At 41.4% G+C, this 20,384-nt stretch overlaps 1 protein-coding gene across 1 annotated transcript; it reads right to left on the bottom strand.

Annotated features, from left to right (window-relative positions):
• Positions 1-161: 161 nt before the first annotated feature.
• Positions 162-18,426, bottom strand: LOC139915970 (scavenger receptor cysteine-rich type 1 protein M130-like). The gene is made up of 9 exons (XM_078286655.1): positions 18,379-18,426; positions 11,927-11,959; positions 5,910-6,203; positions 3,804-4,109; positions 3,409-3,708; positions 1,780-2,085; positions 1,385-1,684; positions 472-557; positions 162-350 (listed from the first exon to the last, which is right to left on the bottom strand). The coding sequence occupies exons 1-9, from the start codon at positions 18,419-18,421 to the stop codon at positions 162-164; spliced, it is 1,857 nt and encodes a 618-aa protein (XP_078142781.1). The 5' UTR covers positions 18,422-18,426.
• Positions 18,427-20,384: the final 1,958 nt, after the last annotated feature.

Here is a 20,384-nt window from a genome sequence, read left to right as displayed (position 1 = left end):
GACAGGGGGGCGCGCTTTGTTTTCACACATTACAAACTGGGAGTTTTGGGAACGTCCATTACAGCAAAATGTCCTGACTTCCTTTTCATTGATCCTGTTTTCCCTGCTGTGATTTCAGTCTGACTTTAAAGGGAACAGCTCTGTCACTGTAAAATCCTTCACTAAGGTGATGGACGGTTGTGTGAAAGCTGAGCGATCCATCTGGAAGTGAGATGAGCTCCTTGGAGATCCTGCTCTGTTCCCTGGGCTCCTGCCTCTTCACCCGGCCCGCCTTCAGCACCGGAACCACCAAGGTTATAATAATCCAGCTCAATGTTCTCCTCTCTTTCTGGCTTCTGCCCCCTGGTGGCCTGGAGAGATATGACAGCAGCCATCTCTGAGTTACTGGATCACACCTCTCTTCTAGCTAAAAATATACAGTCTAACTACTTCATTTAACCCAATCCTCTACTGAATAAAGATGTTCAGTACCTTGCAGTAGAAACAGAGGGCAGTGACCAGCAACACCACAGCCAGCAGCAGGACAACTAGTCTGATGGTGATATCTGTTAGAGAGGCTGAAACAGATTCAGAATCATCACATCAGATCACCTGACATCATGAGCTCCCATTAAAGATAAAGTTCATGTTGCCCTAAAACCCTTAAAATCACTAAATGAAGGTCACTTTAACATCTCTGTTTGATTCATTTCTTAGAGAATATGGTAATCTGATCCATTCTAAAGATTATATTGATGTTGTTGGACAAAAGCCACATATCTGCAGAAAGTCAGTTTTCAGGAATGAAGTAAAGCCTGCTGATTCTCTCATTAACTCTCATGTCTGCTGAACCAGCAGATCTGTAAACAGAGAGGGAGATGATTGGCTGAACCAGCAGATCTGCAAACAGAGAGGGAGATGATTGGCTGAACCAGCAGATCTGCAAACAGAGAGGGAGATGATTGGCTGAACCAGCAGATCTGCAAACAGAGAGGGAGATGATTGGCTGAACCAGCAGATCTGTAAACAGAGAGGGAGATGATTGGCTGAACCAGCAGATCTGTAAACAGAGAGGGAGATGATTGGCTGAACCAGCAGATCTGTAAACAGAGAGGGAGATGATTGGCTGAACCAGCAGATCTGTAAACAAATAGATGATGAAGACTTGAGAATACATGTTACTGATATCCTAATGCCTCCTTCCTCAGTGAGAAGTTGATTGTTTTCTCCTCATTCATTTTGTCAAAGTGATGAACGCTGATGGTTGAAAGGCGACAGGATTTGTCTGCTAGCAGCCACCGTACAAGACAGAGAACTGCTACATTCATATGTAATACAGAGGAGTCAGAGAGCAGCCTGTCGCTGTGGAAGCAGCTGAGGATGTGATGTCACTGTTCAGTGTTACCTGAGCAGATCAGCTCCAGGCTGGAAGAGGAAGATCCAGACCATGTTTCTACACACTCCCTCAGTGTAGACCCAGACTGAAGACAGGAAGATCTGATCCTCCATGATCTTGATGAGGAATCCTCTCTCCTTCCTGTTGAAACAGCAGAGCCACAGTCCAGCTGTCTACACACTACAGCTGCTGTCTTCAGGTCCCAGTCAGAGAACAAGTCACCCACTGGTCTCCAGTCTCCATGTTGTTTCATCTCCAGTCCACCAGCACAGCGGCTGGCTCCTCCCACCATCCTGACATCATCAGGCTCTGAACAGAGACAAGAGAGAAATTAGTAAAAGAAGTAAAATCACTTTGATTAGAACAGAAATGAAGCCAAATCCAAGCTGCAGCTCCTCTTCTACCTGAGCAGGTGAGTCCAACAGCTTTGCCAGGTGAGCAGGTGTTTCTAGCTGAGCCTGAGCTTCCACAGTCCAGGAGAACGGACTCATTGCCTTCACACTGGAACTCTTCGGTCCACATTGGAGCCTCCACTTCTCCATAGAGCGCCCCCTGGAGGACTGAAGGAGCCCCGCAGCCAAGCTCCCTACAGACCACCTCTGCATCCTGCTGGTCAAAGTCAGCTTCACACACTGAGGACCACGACTGGTTAGACTTCACCTCCAGTCTGCCTGAGCACAGACTAGTCCCATCCACCAGCCTCACAGACTCTGGAGAGAGAGAGAGAGAGAGAGAGAGAGAGAGAGAGAGAGAGAGAGAGAGAGAGAGAGAGAGAGAGAGAGAGAGAGAGAGAGAGAGAGTCACAGTCTTGCTATAGAGGAACGCCTCAGAAAAACATGGAGGCTGTAAACACTGTAGCTCAGGAGACACAGAGGATGAACAGCATTTCTTGCTCTGGTGCTCCAAGTACCAAGGTATTAGAGAGATATATTTCCCTAAATTTGTTGACAAAATACCAATTCCATGATCTGTCACATGAAGAGAAAATCTATCTCCTCTTGGGAGACAGGTGCAGACCATTTTACCTTCCAAGAGACTTCACTTCGGTCATACTAGTCGCTGTGTGCATACCGCCACAAGCAACAGCGTCGAAGGCAGCACAGCAGCTAACAGCTCACATCATGGAAGTTAAAAATTCCTACCCAGACTCAGCGGTGCTGGTACTCTGAGATTTTCACCACGTAAACATGAGGAGGACCTTGCCAAGGTTTAAACAACAGATACATGTGGCCACCAGGTATGATAAAGTACTGGATCAGTGTTACAGTGTTATTCCCAATGCTTTTCACGCTGTAGCCTGGGCCCCGCTTGGGCAGTCAGACCATAATATGATCCTTCTCATCCCCGTTTACCGCCAGAAGCTGAAATCTGTCAAACCAACAACCAAGGTGGTTAAACAGTGGTCTCCCCAAGCAATAAATACACTCGTGGACTGTTTAGACAGTACTGACTGGACTGTTTTTAAACAGTCATGTTGTGATCTTGATGAATATACCAATGTGGTCACTTCCTATATTAACTTCTCTGAGAACATGTATATTCCATCTGAGTCTGTGATTACATACAGTAACAATAAGCCATGGTTTAGCAGAGAGATCAAAAAGCTTATGAAAAAACAAGCACAGTGCCTATAAGAGTGGAAACAAGGAACTGTATATAGCTGCCAAACATGAATTTGAGAGAGCTGTCAAAAAAGCTAAAGCTGACTACAAGTGCAAGTTAGGCTGTATTAATGGATGTATTAAAAAGCTCAGAGACAAACTGCTGCCTTGACTAACGTAATACATTATTATGTTAACAGCTCCACTATAGCAGTTAGGGGGGAGCTGCCTTGCTGAAGGGCACCACAGTAAAAGAGGGGGATTTGAACCAGTGAGCTTCCAGCAACAAGCCCACTTCTCTTCCCTTTAGGATGCCATTGTCCTGGATAACTTTACAGTTCAGTCCAATGTAAACCACTGACTGTCACTGTGACAGAGGAAGGAAGAGACTGGAAACATTACTGTCATAATTGATGTCATTGATGGTGTTACCTGAGCAGGTGATCTGCAGGCTGGAAGAGGAAGAGACAGACCATGTTGATACAAACTCCCTCAGTGTAGACCCAGACTGAAGACAGGAAGATCTGATCCACCATACAGATCTTGATGAGGAATCCTTTCTCCTTTCTGTTGAAACAGCAGAGCCACAGTCCAGCTGTCTACACACTACAGCTGCTGACTTCAGGTTCCAGTCAGAGAACAAGTCATCCACTGGTCTCCAGTCTCCATGTTGTTTCACCTCCAGTCCACCAGCACAGCGGCTGGCTCCTCCCACCAACCTGACATCATCAGCTGAACAGAGACAAGAGAGAAATTAGTAAAAGAAGTAAAGTCACTTTGATTAGAACAGAAATGAAGCCAAATCCAAGCTGCAGCTCCTCTTCTACCTGAGCAGGTGAGTCCAACAGCTTTGCCAGGTGAGCAGGTGTTTCTAGCTGAGCCTGAGCTTCCACAGTCCAGGAGAACGGACTCACTGCCTTCACACTGGAACTCTTCGGTCCACATTGGGGCCTCCACTTCTCCATAGAGCGCCCCCTGGAGGACTGAAGGAGCCCCACAGCCAAGCTCCCTACAGACCACCTCTGCATCCTGCTGGTCAAAGTCAGCTTCACACACTGAGGACCAGAACTGGTTAGTCTTCACCTCCAGTCTGCCTGAGCACAGACTAGTCCCATCCACCAGCCTCACAGACTCTGGAGAGAGAGAGAGAGAGAGAGAGAGAGTTTCAGCACTGTTGCCAAGGCCCTGACCACCATGGTGGAGGCAGCTACTAACACTTATCCTACAGCCAAGGTCATCCTCTCCACCCTCCTGCCTCGAACCGACGTGCCCCAGAGGATTATCAACGGGATAAACACAGAGGCCTCAAGGAACTGTGCTGTCATCCCAAATGTGCACATAGCACATCACCAGAACATCCGACACGAGCACCTCTACGATCATGTTCATATTCACCGAGAAGGCGTGAGACTCTTTGCTAAAGTCCTCAAGGACACCGCCCTGGACAGAGCATCCCAAAAGAACACTAACACTAAGAGTCCAACCAGCCACACTCAGCCTACAAGAGACAACAGACTGAAACATCATGAATACGCACAACAGCCCAGACAGCCTGACACTGGAGCAAAGATGGACAGACTGCAGTACAGTAGGCAACTAGACAGCTATGCTGCTGTAGTATCTAGAGGAGTCAACACAGCTTCTACTAGTGAACTCAATCAGATAAAACACATGCTCACATATATATGTAACAATCTGCTAAGTTAAATGGATCGGATAGTTTGGATCAGAAAACATACATTTGCTGGTAAATATGAAACTAATTAATCACAATACCACTACCTGAAAGAGAGAGAGAGAGAGAGAGAGAGAGAGAGAGAGAGAGAGAGAGAGAGAGAGAGAGAGAGAGAGAGAGAAATATATTTAGGGAATATAAATATATAAATATAAATCTGTCACATGAAGAGAAAATCTGTCTCCTCTTGGGAGAAAACGTACAAACAGCTGCAGACGTTTTCCTGTCATCAGTTCAGAGAGACAGTGGCTCCTCCATGACTCACAGCCTGGAAATCCTGTACATGATTTGTTACACTTTCTTTTCCTTCATTGTTATATATAATCACTTTATGTTTTATCATTGTTGATTATTATCATCGTTATTATATTATTAGACTTTGATATTTTTATTACAAGTTTGTATGTTACATTTATTTGATTGTTTCTACACAAACATGAATTACTTACACATAAAACTACTGACACTCACTGCGTGGTGAAGAGTCTGGGTATGGGAGCTGATGCAGCAACCCAGAGTCTACACTGCTGACACACACACACACACACGCACACACAGAGAGAGATTGGGGGGGGGGGGGGTTAATCTGTAACTGATATACTGTACTGCTTTGACAACATGCATTTCTTTACTGCAATGACAATAAAGCATATTTGGAATTAAACTGAGAGGAAGAGAGACAGACAGACAGATGAACAGAGACAGAGAGAGAAAGTCAAGTTGCAATATTGATCTAGATTCAGTTCTTATTTGTTGAAAGGATAATACCAGAATATTTTTTTTCCTGTCTCCATTTTCTCCCATGAAAAGTCTAAATCCTCTGATGTATTTCCACAGTCAGAAGCTCCTACTGTCTGTTCTACTGCAGGTTTGAACTCATAGACTCCCATTGTTTTCCAAAATACATTAAAAAGCTCAGAGACAAACTGCTGCCTTGACTAACGTAATACATTATTATGTTAACAGCTCCACTATAGCAGTTAGGGGGGAGCTGCCTTGCTGAAGGGCACCACAGTAAAAGAGGGGGATTTGAACCAGTGAGCTTCCAGCAACAAGCCCACTTCTCTTCCCTTTAGGATGCCATTGTCCTGGATAACTTTACAGTTCAGTCCAATGTAAACCACTGACTGTCACTGTGACAGAGGAAGGAAGAGACTGGAAACATTACTGTCATAGTTGATGTCATTGATGGTGTTACCTGAGCAGGTGATCTGCAGGCTGGAAGAGGAAGAGACAGACTCTGTTTCTACACACTCCCTCAGTGTAGACCCAGACTGAAGACAGGAAGATCTGATCCACCATACAGATCTTGATGAGGAATCCTTTCTCCTTTCTGTTGAAACAGCAGAGCCACAGTCCAGCTGTCTACACACTACAGCTGCTGACTTCAGGTTCCAGTACTTGTCCTCCACTGGTTTCCAGTCTCCATGTTGTTTCATCTCCAGTCCACCAGCACAGCGGCTGGCTCCTCCCACCAACCTGACATCATCAGCTGAACAGAGACAAGAGAGTCATTAGTAAAAGAAGTAAAATCACTTTGATTAGAACAGAAATGAAGCCAAATCCAAGCTGCAGCTCCTCTTCTACCTGAGCAGGTGAGTCCAACAGCTTTGCCAGGTGAGCAGGTGTTTCTAGCTGAGCCTGAGCTTCCACAGTCCAGGAGAACGGACTCACTGCCTTCACACTGGAACTCTTCGGTCCACATTGGGGCCTCCACTTCTCCATAGAGCGCCCCCTGGAGGACTGAAGGAGCCCCGCAGCCAAGCTCCCTACAGACCACCTCTGCATCCTGCTGGTCAAAGTCAGCTTCACACACTGAGGACCAGAACTGTTTAGACTTCACCTCCAGTCTGCCTGAGCACAGACTAGTCCCATCCACCAGCCTCACAGACTCTGGAGAGAGAGAGAGAGAGAGAGAGAGAGAGAGAGAGAGAGAGAGAGTTTTGAATTTTAACAACTCTTTATTAAAAACAATTTAGCAAGATATAAAAAATATGTCATACATTCATTGGTCAGTAACAATAGAATAATCAACTTCCAACAAACAAAAACAAGTACAAGCCTTCCTTCAACTCAGTTCAATTAATCTCTAAAGATAAGCTCCTCCCCCTCAACAGAGCACAGCACACCTCCATCAGTATATATTCATTTATCCAGATCCTTCATAGCACTATAATAATTAAAATCAACCCTAACTCTGGCCTTTAGCATCCTGATGAACAAATCTTCTGCAGTCTTCATCAAGTCTAAAGATTGTTCAATTTTCTTTTTCCAACTGACATAAATAGCCAGTTTTGCCTGTCCTAAGATGCAGTTCAAGAGTTGCATTTATCCCTCGAGTTTTGACTGTATTTACAACCAAGAATAAAAGACTGTTTAGAAAAAAACTCTCCAAACAACTTAAACATCCTCTTTAACAGAAGGAACAGAGGTGAAGGTCGAGCACATTCAGAAAAGCAATGAAACAGTTTCTCTCTGGACACAATAGGGGCAGTTATCTTTGACATTAGGGTTTAAAACAGAGATAAAAGCACTGACAGCCACTATGCCATGCAGGATCCTCCACTGCAGATCACCAGCTGTTTTTGTTAACAGTGGTTTGTATAATGCCCTCCACACCGGTCTCACCTCATCTTTCAAGCTCAAGTGAGCTCTCCAAGGTGTGTCACTTCGACCATTCGGTTTTGTGTTATTTAACATTTTCACAATCATGTTATACATCGTTTTACCTTTTACATCACCAAGTCTGTATTAACTGCATCCCCCATTTCTAAAAAAAGGACCCACACAATCTTTAAAATCAGGAGCAATCGTCAGTGATGGAAAAGGATCTTCACTGTCAGGATGCTGCTAACAAAGAACATTCCTTCTCTGTCAGCTGACATCTCCAGTTGTCAAGCAGCTGACTAATGAGCCGTGTGGATCTCACTCCCAGGTGAGACGCTAGTGCAGCAGCATTGTCCAGGTTTGGCCCCGCCAAGTCCACTACGTCACCCAGTGTGACAATTTTCGCCATGCAGAACAGTTTTAAGACTGTGGGTCCAACCCCACAGGTTGTGACTAAACATCCTCCATAAACCACTGGCTCCTTTAAAAGCCAGTACAGAGAGTCAGACCACTCCAGTCTCTCCTTCTTGAACATACTCCACACTCTCAACAGTCCACGTCTCCATCTCCATTTCCTAAGATGTCCTTTAGCTTTCTCTAAAACATTTTCCCAGTTCTTATTTACAAAAGACTCAGTCCCCAGAAACACTCCCAGATATTTAAATCCTCCTTTTTTCCAGGTGAGCCCACCAGGTAAACTGAGCATCCTACACAATCCCTCTCCAACCATCAGTGCCTCGCTTTTACCCGTTAACCTTTGCTGACGAAATTAAACCAAAATTGTTAACATTTTCCACCAAAACATCAACATCTTTTTGTTCTTTCACCATAATTATCACATCATCAGCATAAGCAGAAAGTTGAATTACACCCAGGGAAACAAATTCCAGACAGTTCAGACCTCAGTTTATGCAGCAGAGGCTCAATAGCCAGAGAATACAACATACTAGACAAAGGGGGTCCGTGTACGTTTTAACAGTTTGTTTCTTGCATGAAATCAAAAGTGGCAAAAAATGAGAAAACTTGTTTTTTGTTTTCTCGTTTTTGAACAAGACGCACAAACGAAAATACGACTTGAATTCTCCTTGTCTTGTTTAAATTAGAAAATCAAAACACAACTTGATTATTTCATCTTCCCGTGTGGGAGGTTTGTTTTCTGCTTTAGACTGGAAACAGCAGAAACGAGATTACGGCTCGTTTTTTTGTTTTTTTAACAAGACGCAGAATCGAGGGTATGTCTCGACGTCTCCTTTTGTAGTTAATAAACACAAAACCAAAACATACCTTGAATATTTCATTTTCAGGTGTGGGTCGGCTCAAATACACGTTGCCGCTCATTGGCTCAATGAGCGCTCAATCATGTGACTGGTCATCGCTACATCCGGTTCAATAACTTCCCCTCACCAAAATAAGAGTTCAGGAGGTTAATTTTATAGTTTTACAGAAACCCACACTGTAGAGCGATATTTCGGACAAAATACAACAAATTACTAAAATATAATTTAATTTTGCAATGCAATTTGTTTGATCTTGAAGTAGGCTATTAATGATTATGTAAATTCATATATAGGCCTACGTACTGTTTGTTCTGTGGATGTCTTGAGTCAGGAGAGGGCATGTGTGTGTACAGGTCACTGCAACAACTTGGGTTGTAACAACAGATATGACAGAAACACTGTGTGAACACTGTTTTAGGAGTTGACTGTGTGTCTTTGGAAGACTGAAACTTCATTATAAAGTTAACACAGCTTCCAGAGAGATGTCTCATGTCTTTGTACTCTCATATATCATATTAAACCATGGATTATTGATCAGATAGAGACTTCTTGGCTCCAAGTTTAATTCCTTTGACACACATATATCAAATTCCAAAAATACGAGGAGTCTGTGATGCACAGAAGCACCAAAAATAAACAATGGAAGAAACTCTGGCACTCTGCTTCTTGCAATGCAACATGTTTAATACGAAGTCACATTTTGGTCCAACAGGACCTTCCTCAGACTAGTAAGTGGATCTTGTCATTCGGGTGTCTTAAATAGATAAAGCCCGCCCCTCTCTGTGTCCTCAGCTGTGAGGCAATCATGACACTTAATGGCATTACATTTGCCTTTTATTGTATATTTTATCTGGGTGTATTGTTAGGTGTGTTTCAGTGATGGTCATATTTAATTGCTGCCAACATCTGTCTATTGCTACAACAACAGATCATTTGGGGGTTTTACATTAAAAATAAGCAGATTTTCATATATACTCTTAATACAACTACTCAGTACCAAAGAGTACCAAAGAAATCTTGAAGTCTTCTTGAAAAAACGTAAGTAAATGCACCATTAAAATACTTCCAGAAGATAATCTTTATGATTTAAAACATAATTACTTAACATAGTTTAGCTATTTTTATCTACAAACTACAAAAAATGCTCATGTTTGGTACCATTTTAAGTCACAGTTGTCTTGCATACAGTGAGCTAAATAAAAAGTAGTAGTGATGTCTCAATAAAAAAATATTAGCATTATAATGGCAGCATAAGGCACTATCACCATTGATACAGTCAGCTGAGAAGTGTACCCAGGTAAGATGGCTGCCATATGGTCCCATTCCAGAACAGGAATTCTCTATGACATGTCCCCTCTAGTGTTATATCTCTATGCTTATACCAAAGATGCTCTATACACACTACATTTCTAAACCGTCTCTGCTTATACCATTCCTCTGACTGAGACGAAGCTAACGGTACGTCACATGACACGGAGGACCCCAGCGTTCTCCATAAATCTGACTGTATAAAATGGAGCTCTGTGGCCCTGATTCAGTCATGTATGAATATCGATCAAACTTAATCGATATTCATTGATCAAGTTAAGTATATAGTATATATTTATAAATTGTATCATAAATGTTGTATTTTATTGTATTTTCATCAAATTTACAGTTACAGTTGTAGTCAAGGAGAAGGAGAACACATTCAGTTGCATCATTATCCATGGGATCTGGGTTATAATGGTGATATTGCCTTTGAAATTTAGATTATATACTAGGTGAGGATGAAAATCTTATTTTTTTCCTTTATTGCATCTCCATTTACTCTGGAATGGTATATATATATATATATATATATATATATATATATATAGATAGATATAGGTTTACTTACAATGGATTCATATTCCTTTGTTTCTTACCTATCAAAGGAGACCAGAACTATGCATACAGGCCTCATGGTTGAGGAGCTATTCCTGATTTATTTTGGGTATGTCATTTTAGGCATTTTTTCCTGCATTTTGGTTAGGGTCTAAGACATTTTCATAAGATTGTCATCTAGCGTCACATCTTCCTCCTCCACTAAAACAGCCTCTGCCACTCTGGCAGCGGTCTGTTCTGCCTGCTCTCCAGTCTTTTTATTTTGCCCAGGCTGTTTGCTTTGCTTGGTTCTCTCATTAATCCCATTTTATTATATGTTTGTATGTTACATTTATTTTATTGTTTCTACACAAACATTAATTACTTACAAATACACACTCACTGTGTGGTGAAGAGTCTTGGGAGCTGAGTACTGCTTTGACAACATGCATTTCTTTAATGTAATGACAATAAAGTATAGTTGGAATTAAATTGAGAGGAAGAGAGACAGAAAGACAAAAAGACAGACAGACAGACAGATGAACAGAGACAGAGAGAGAGAAAGTCAAGTTGCAATATTGATCTAGATTCAGTTCTTATTTGTTGAAAGGATAATACCAGAATATTTTTTTCCTGTCTCCATTTTCTCCCATGAAAAGTCTAAATCCTCTGATGTATTTCCACAGTCAGAAGCTCCTACTGTCTGTTCTACTGCAGGTTTGAACTCATACACTCCCATTGTTTTCCAAAATACATTAAAAAGCTCAGAGACAAACTGCTGCCTTGACTAACGTAATACATTATTATGTTAACAGCTCCACTATAGCAGTTAGGGGGGAGCTGCCTTGCTGAAGGGCACCACAGTAAAAGAGGGGGATTTGAACCAGTGAGCTTCCAGCAACAAGCCCACTTCTCTTCCCTTTAGGATGCCATTGTCCTGGATAACTTTACAGTTCAGTCCAATGTAAACCACTGACTGTCACTGTGACAGAGGAAGGAAGAGACTGGAAACATTACTGTCATAGTTGATGTCATTGATGGTGTTACCTGAGCAGGTGATCTGCAGGCTGGAAGAGGAAGAGGCAGACCTTGTTGATACACACTCCCTCAGTGTAGACCCAGACTGAAGACAGGAAGGACTGATCAACCATACAGATCTTGATGAGGAATCCTCTCTCCTTTCTGTTGAAACAGCAGAGCCACAGTCCATCTGTCTACACACTACAGCTGCTGACTTCAGGTTCCAGTCAGAGAACCGGTCATCCACTGGTTTCCAGTCTCCATGTTGTTTCACCTCCAGTCCACCAGCACAGCGGCTGGCTCCTCCCACCAACCTGACATCATCAGCTGAACAGAGACAAGATAGTGATTAGTTAAAAAAAAAAAAAAAAGTAAACTTACTTTGATTTGAAAAAAAAATCAAAACAAATCAGACAGCTGTTTCTCTTTTTTTAATTCTTCATTTCTATTTATTTTCTCTATTTACCTGTTGAACTGTGTTTTTCTTCAGCCTGGAGTCCTGAGCAGAAAAAGCAGAAAATAAATGAGTATCATGATTTGATGATTTGTTTTCTCATGTCATTGTCATCGTCAGGCACGTGCAGATACAAGCAAAACTATTTGAGCAAATGCAAAATACAAAGGACATTGTCTGCACAGTGCATTGCCCCTTCTCTGTCCTTCTCACATGTGGACATTGAAACTTGGACTGAATTGACTATTGCTAGCTAGCTTGATGCTGCTGCTCATGTTGACTTTCTTAGCCCAGTAGCCCAGATTTTCTCGTTTGCTAACATAATTTTTTCATTTTACATATTATATAGTGAGTGGCTGCAAGATGCCCTCGAAAGCAAGAAGGGCGAAAGTAAAAGAGAAAGTACTGGCATACATTTGAACACCATTATTATTGAGGATGTTTTTGTCTCTGACCATAAATGTATAATTTTTTATTCTATTTTTCATACTGCTGACACAAAACGCACACATCTTATATATGCTCTCGCTTTTTAAATGATCAGTCTGCTGCTAAATTTACATCTATATTTACAAGTCTAACTGAATGTATGGCTCAGTTCTGCCATCCAAACGATTTGGTAAACTGTTTTAAGTGCTGCTTTCGACACCATTGAACATACTATTCTAATAAACAGATTGAGGCAATGTGCTGGTGTCTCTGTTACGGCCTAAACTGGTTTACATTGCAACAGGAAATTGACAGTGTATATTGGTAACTTCACATCATCAGCCTCTGAAATGACATGTGGGGTGCCTCAGGGCTCAATTCTTGGGCCAATATTGTTTTCCATTTATATGATACCTTTGGGACAAATTATCCGCCAGCATGACATTACTTTTCACTTTTACGCGGATGACACGCAATTGTATCTTTCAATTAATCCCAACGATTTCAGTAGGCTGACCATCTTACGTGATTGTTCGGCTGATATCAAGGATTGGATGGCTCACAACTTTCTCCAGCTAAATTCAGATAAAACTGAAGTTGTTATTATTGCTCCTCCTGAATGCTTTTCTAAAGAAATTCAGCAGTACCTAGGCTCTTTTACAAGCAATGTTAAGCCTGTGTCAAAAATCTAGGGGTCTTCTTTGACCCTAACTTAAATTTTGAACATCATGTCAAGAAACTGGTACAGTCATGCTTTTTTCAATTAAGGAACATTACCAAAATCACTTTTCACAACACTGAATGGGTTATTAATGCCTTTGTGACATCACTTTTAGACTATTGCAATGCATTGTTTACCTGCCTAAATCAGTCTGTCTTGGGACGGCTCCAACTAGTTCAAACCTCTGCAGCAAGATTGTTGACCAAAACTAAGCGTACGTCACACATTACACCTGTCTTAGCCTCTTTACACTGGCTTCCAATAGAGTTCAGAATTAAGTTTAAAATTCTTCTAATTACATATAAGGCCTTGCATGACCAGGCACCTGAGTATATCATTGAGTTGCTTCATCCATACCAGACCACAAGGTCCCTTAGGTCTTCCAACCAAGGTCTCTTGGCTGTTCCAACATGCAGACTGAAGTCAAAAGGTGATAAAGCTTTTGCAGCAATGGCACCTGGACTGTGGAACAGTCTGCCTCCCACTGTAAGATTGTCTGAATCCGTTACTACTTTTAAATCACGTCTCAAGACACATTTTTGTGGTTTGGCTTTTAACTGATTGTACATCTGTCTTTCTGTCTGTTTCTATTTTCTCTGTAAAGCACTTTGTAAACTCTGTTTTTTGAAAAGTGCTATATAAATAAAGTTTTTTATTATTATTATTATTATTATTATTATTATTATTATTATTATAAAGCAGCAGGAGGGACTCAAGACAACAGGCAGACTTGAGAGTCAGAGGGTGGTAGGGCAAGCTAACTTAACTTCATATTTATCATGCAAGGAAAAAAATAGATTTAGTGACTTTATCATAAAAACTATCCAATAACGATTGTTACATTTTGTTTAGAGCCTGTACTATTATGATATAAATATAATAATAGAATAAGATAATAGAGGATTAATCACTAAGATTGTTTTTGTTGTTGTTTTATTTAATATTTAGCACAGGCAGACAGAAATGCAGAGAGATGAGGGGGAGAAAGAAGAGGACAGTGAGACAGAAAGACAAGAGATGGAAGCAAATATAACAGATGAGTAAAGTAAAGGGATATAACAACACCGCATTGCTGCACTATGAAGACACAGAGGTTATTCCACAGACTGTTTGACACTGTGATGCCCCTTGTACCTGCCTCTGAAGAACTCTCTGCACGTCCCTGGTCATTGTCCATGTCACTGTCCAGTCCACTGTTTGTCCCGGCACCTATTGCACGCTCAGCCGTCCCTCTGTGACTCGGCCCGCCCAAGGTTTCTAACAGTTTTTCCTAATAAGGTTTTCTTGGGAGTTTTTCCTTGTATGCTTCGAGGGTCTAAGGCTGGTGGTGCTGGGTAGGTTAGGATATGTACAATAGGTGGGCTTGCTGTGTCTTGCTGTAACTTGCTATTGTGTGTCTTGTGCTTTGTTTTGCTTCCATAAGTTTGTGTTACATCATTTTGTTTTATGATTGATTGTTAAATCTGTTGATCAGTTAGATCTAGGTCGGCTCTTTCTCTGTAAAGTCCTTTGAGACAGGCTTGTGATGAAGGTTACAGAAATAAATGAACTTGAACTGAAATCAGAGCCGTGGACAAACTAAACACTCAAGGAGCACTGGAGGATCTCAAGTACAAAGCACAGAGATTATGGACTGAAATGGAGCATCGCATTAGTTCAGACAGAACACTGTCGCACGCTATCAGCTGATTGGCTATCAGCTGTCCAATCCAAGCTGACTCTCATCATCAATCACATTCAAACAAGTCAATGAGGCGGTCTTTAATCTGCCAGCTCACACTGCTGATCATACCTGCCACAGGGGCGGAAATCACGGGGGGGACAGGGGGGTCCGGACCCCCCCTTCCTGGGACTAACAGAGAGTTGTCCCCCTCAATATATCATTGTAAACATAACTATATAATTTTAAATAATATAATAATATGCATTGAAAGCACTTGTGCTAATTATAGACGCAAAACAATGCGTTTTTAAGTTTCGAAAGATTGAGTCCCCCCCCCCATACGCCTCACAGTGGTTTGGTCCACTGCCTACCTGCCTCCCCGAACCCCCCCACACACACATCAGCCCTCGGTACGAGTGTGTGTGGAGGATCTCTGGAAGTGTGTCAGTGGTGGCAGACCTCCAGTAAGTAGCTGAGGTTAACTTAAAACAAAGGATGTGTCAGACATTTTTCTTTACTTCTACCACTCAATAGAATAAAACACATTCACAATTGTAATCAGACTACATTTTGTTCCGTTACCTCGCGGTTGAATCTTGTGCGTCAGCGTGTTGGTACGGAGCCGCGTCTCCTAATGCATGTGTGTGTATGGAGGCAGGAGGTCTATCCACAATTAAAATCCTCATAACTCACTGAATTTTCGACGGTTTGGTTTGTTACAAATGCCAGACATGTATTTATGATACAGGATACTTGGTTAAATTAAAATGCGGGTTTTTATACCAAAATCTTTATCTTTTGTAGATGGTAACAGTAATATTTCTATAATATAATATTTAAGATTAACTTACCCTATGTAATTAGGTTCTAAGTATATTATTTTTTTCTTACTGCATGTAAAATGGCTGCCACTATGTTATTTTGTTCATAATTTTGGAAATAAATGAAGACTTAATTAATAAAAAAGACATAATTACAACAAACATTATGTTAAATATAAGTATGTTTCTGGCAGGCTTCATAGCGTTCTGGACTTTTACACATTGACAGCAAAACATTAGAGATCTGCTTTTTCGGGAAAACAAAATCTAATTAGGCATATATTAGCTTTAGTTCAGTTAATGGGTGTTGCATCTCACCTACTACTGTAAATAACCTGCATGCTGTGTGTGTGTGTGTGTGTGTGTGTGTGTCTATTTGTCAGCCAGCCAGGTCAGTTAAAATGGCAGAGAAAAGAAAAACAGACATCCGATCATTTTTCAGTGCACCGAAACGCCAAGTAGAAAGACCCCAGTAATATCAAAGGCAATTTGATAAAATCTTCATAAGAAAGGAATGAAGTGCTTATGGAAATGTTTCATAATGGACCTCTATATACATTTAATACAACAGTACTTTTGGCGGCACCTTTGGTGTCCCCTTCAGGAATTGCTCTTGAGAAATTTTTCTGTTTATTGTCCCCCCCAACAGTGAAATGAAATATCCGCCCTTGACCTGCCACTGCTGCTGTTGACCCAAATCGATGCAATTCCTTCCGCAACGTGATCTCAAAAATATGTGAAATGAAATGAACTCTAAAACGGCGATTTACGTGTTGTGGACACGTATTATGGGAAAAAAAACCTGTCTCCACCGCAAACTGAATTATGTCCCAAAGGTCGGTTAACGGTTAAATTTAGGCAACTAAAACAAGTTTGGTTAAGGTTGGTTAAGTTTATGGTAAAGTTTAGGCAACTAAAACAACTTGGTTATGGTTAGGGAAATGGTTTGGTCGTGGTTAAATAAGAAAAGTGTTCCTTAAAAATTAAAATGTGACTTACGGTTGCATGTGCAAACATATTCGCCCATCCACCATCCCCGGCCACAACACCCTGACTAGCCAGTGCTACTTCAATGTCACAGTACTTCCTGTTTATAGTCGTGTCTCCTTCACAGAACCGTATCGTGCTGGGAACACGTAAATTTAACACTTTGCGTTCCACCAACACGTAATTCGCTGTTAACATGTCGTGTTCATTTCACGTTTTTCTGTAAGATCAGTCTGTCCTTCCACCACCCCGACCTCCTCCTGTATTATCTGTTCCCAGGATGCTGTGCAAGCTATCTCTGAATTATATCTGGTTTTATGTTGGTTCATATTATTAATAATTTGTCTACTATGCCTTGGGGGGTTTATTGCGCTCCCTGCAGAATCTCTCGCATGCTGCTTGGATTCATTGGGAAGCTTCCTCAAGAGCAGAGCCTTTTCCGCTAAATACAACTGTCTAACCATCAGTGCTATAATGGTCCAAACTCCTTTGACGTAAGTCTCTGAGTGAACTCAGCTGTGTGATTCATTTTGACACGGTCACTGTAAATCAATGTGCATAATTTGACTCATTAAATATAAATGATGAGATGAAATATACTGAATTAAATCCAGAGGGAAACTCAGGTGTCACTACAGCAGTCAGCAGGGAAACACTCAACACCAAACACACAAACACTCACTACGCTACAAAACACACATTTCACAATACAAAACGCAAACACACTCCTCAGCTAACTAAATTACAATCTTGTGGCAATAAGTGTGTTTACATTCACACTAATAATTTGATCTTAACCTGATTAAAGCAATACTTTGACTATTCACATCATCATGTAAAAGCCTTTATCTGATTATAAGGTCATAATCACAGTAACATAACCTGGTTAACACACCTGCTCAATCTCTCCATGTATTGGGGCTTGTAAAGATATTTTGGTTTTTCTCACACTGTGCAGGTCAAAGGTCAGACACAGTCAGGTTATTCCTTTAACATCACTTGTGATAATAGTGAAACCTGCAGTAATAACAATACTTGGGTTAGAGCAGCTCTGCAGCATCACATACTTTGACATTAAGTCTTTTATGCAGTAACTCTCTTGACCAAGACATTACCACAGATAGAAAACACTGTTAGAGTTTTACCTGCTATCAAAGCAACATGAATCAGTTGTTGTAGAATTAAGCATTAATGTGTAACTTCACTTTACATTTGAAACTGTTGATGACGTCAACTAGTCTGAAACCACAAGGTTTTATCAAACGAGAATCATTTATTTCCATATCAATTACTCAATAGCCACTTGCCAAAAAGAACAGCCAAACAGAGGAGACCAGAAGACAGGAAGTTCTGTGGGTGACCTTCCTTTAAGTCTAACAAAGTCTAACATGTGTCACTTGGGGAAAAAATAATAACTACTGGGGTGTTCAGAACATTCTGGGAAATAACATCAACTGTATATTTATTAATTATTGAACCCCCCTCATATATAGTATATCCTATATTTTCACTTTGGTACATTATATTACGCAAAAATGTTGTAGGTTCATCAATAAGAGTTTTATTTTGAAAACTGTGAACTGAAATCCTATTTTTTATATTCTGGTTTGCTTGACACAGGAACTGAGCTCTAAACACAGAATCTATCACACACACACACACACGCACACACACACACACACACACACACACACACACACACACACGCACACAGCCTCTCTAATAGTGTTGTTGGCCCAGTTGATCACTGAGTTTAACTTCCATAGATCTTCCATTGCAGCCTGGTTCTCCCAGATATCTGCCTCAGACCCTTTCACACATCATCATTAAATCAGAGTCCTACCTGAGCTGCAGAGCAACATGCACAGCATCAGTATGGGATCCATATCCAGTCAGTCAGGAGTCTGAACCACCTTGTCAGTCTGAACCACCTTGTCTGTCTGAACCAGCCTGTCAGCGTCTTAACTTGGTGTCTCTTGGTCTTCTGGGTCTTTATGTTTGACACTCAGCTCTCCTCTGCTAGTCAGATGTGCTGTTTCCTCTCCATCCTTTATCTCCTCATCAGGTTCAGGTTTCTCTCTAATATCTGTAATGACAGGAAGCTGCTAGCAGTAACCACAGCGACTTCCTGTAGCTTCATGACGTCTCCAACATCTAAAGTTCACTGTCCATCATTCAGTTTGATTTAGAGAACCACAGCTCCAGTTAGTTATGTGTGGGTTGATCTGCATCACTATCCATTGGTTCTGGGACGTCTGAGTTTACTGTTGAGCCTCCTGGAGCCACTAGATGATCCTCTTAACCTCAACCTCTTAGGCTTTGTGATACCCTGCTTTCATACAGCCACAATATGTAAACAAAATACTGCTGCAGATAACTGTAGCTCAAGCATTAGTTCCTATATTATTCCCAATGACAGCATTGTACTATGAAGTAGTTTGTTATTGTGAGAATTCGGGTTAACAGATGTTTGGGGGATTGCTGGTGTTGTGAACATAGCCTATCCAACATTTACTATTCTGATGCTACGAGCTCACAGTTCCATAATGTTTTAGGGTTCTTGTAGAAATCAGTGAGAATATGTTTTAGTAAATCTTAACTAGTAGCCGAGTTTTCCATTTATTTGTATTGGGATGGTGAGTAATGCTCATCTTAGCTGCTGCTTTTGAACAATATTAGCTGTTTGTGTAAGAAACAGAAATGTAAGAAACACAGAAACAGATTAGAAATAGAAACCGATAGAAACAGAAACAGTAGAAAGAGATAGGAACAGAGTAGAAATAGATAGAAACAGAGTCAAAACAGACAGAAACAGATTAGAAATAGAAACAGGTAGAAACAGAGTAAAAAGATAGAAAAAGAGTAGAATCAGCAGGGCTGGACAGGCTCGCTGCTCCCTCTGGCAGTGAGTCTGAAACCTGCAGGGAATCTGAGGAGAAACTACAACTCCATAATGTGAGAGGATTCTTCTAGAAATCAGAGGGGAGAGGTTTTAGAAAATATTCCTTCATTTACACAAATCTAAACTGGAGTCAGAGCCTGTTGATGATTCTTTCCATTGACTTTGTTGGCCTGGTGAGTGATGTTTTCTGAGGTCCTGCTGTTTCTAACAACAATAATGATCAGAATAACTCACTGTAACTCACTGTTCATTTACAGCAGATCTCAATCATCGTCATCATCATCATCATCATCATCATCATCATCACTAACCACCTGCCTTGAGGAGATAAGGGCCTGGATGAAACATAACTTCCTGCAGCTAAACAGCTCCAAAACTGAGGCTATTTTAGTTGGCACCCCACACCAGGTCCAGTTTTCTCCAGTTAACTCACATCACCTTTTCTGGCCAAGGCATTTCCCTCTCCTATCAGTCTCCAACCGGGGCGTTAGGTTCGACCCTCACCTGACCTTTGACACCCACATCAAACATCTGTGCAACACCTCCTTCTACCACCTCAGGAATATTGCAACGTACTTCTCATCAGGTCTCCTATAGCAGCAGTCTCCACAAGCTCCAATACATCCAGAACAGCGCTGCTAGGATCCTGATGAGAGTGCGAAAACATGAACATATCACAGCCACTCACTACACTGGCTCCCTGTCTCCTTCAGGATCGAATACAAAATATCTCTGCTAACGCATCAGTGCATCCACGGAAATGCCCCTCCCTACCTCAAGTCTCCATCCCCCCAGGACCGAGTGTTTGAAAGAAGAATAGTCCAATTTTGGGGAGATCAGCCTTTTTAACCACAAACAATGAGCTTCATTCCCCTTTTTACCCGTTGGTTTAAAATTTAGTTTTCCATGAAAAAAACAGATAAATACAGAATGACATTTCAGTCTAA

The sequence above is a fragment of the Centroberyx gerrardi genome, chromosome 11, assembly GCF_048128805.1.
Source record: "Centroberyx gerrardi isolate f3 chromosome 11, fCenGer3.hap1.cur.20231027, whole genome shotgun sequence".
NCBI lineage: Eukaryota > Metazoa > Chordata > Actinopteri > Beryciformes > Berycidae > Centroberyx > Centroberyx gerrardi.
This window is presented reverse-complemented; position numbering and strand designations above follow the sequence as displayed.

Coding starts and splice junctions, on each gene's coding strand:
- LOC139915970 (XM_078286655.1), bottom strand. CDS start 18,421: ATGGATCCCATACTGATGCTGTGCATGTTGCTCTGCAGCTCAG. Junction 3,709..3,803: donor TGTTGGACTCACCTGCTCAG/GTAGAAGAGGAG, acceptor GTCTCTGTTCAG/CTGATGATGTCAGGTTGGTG. Junction 1,685..1,779: donor TGTTGGACTCACCTGCTCAG/GTAGAAGAGGAG, acceptor GTCTCTGTTCAG/AGCCTGATGATGTCAGGATG.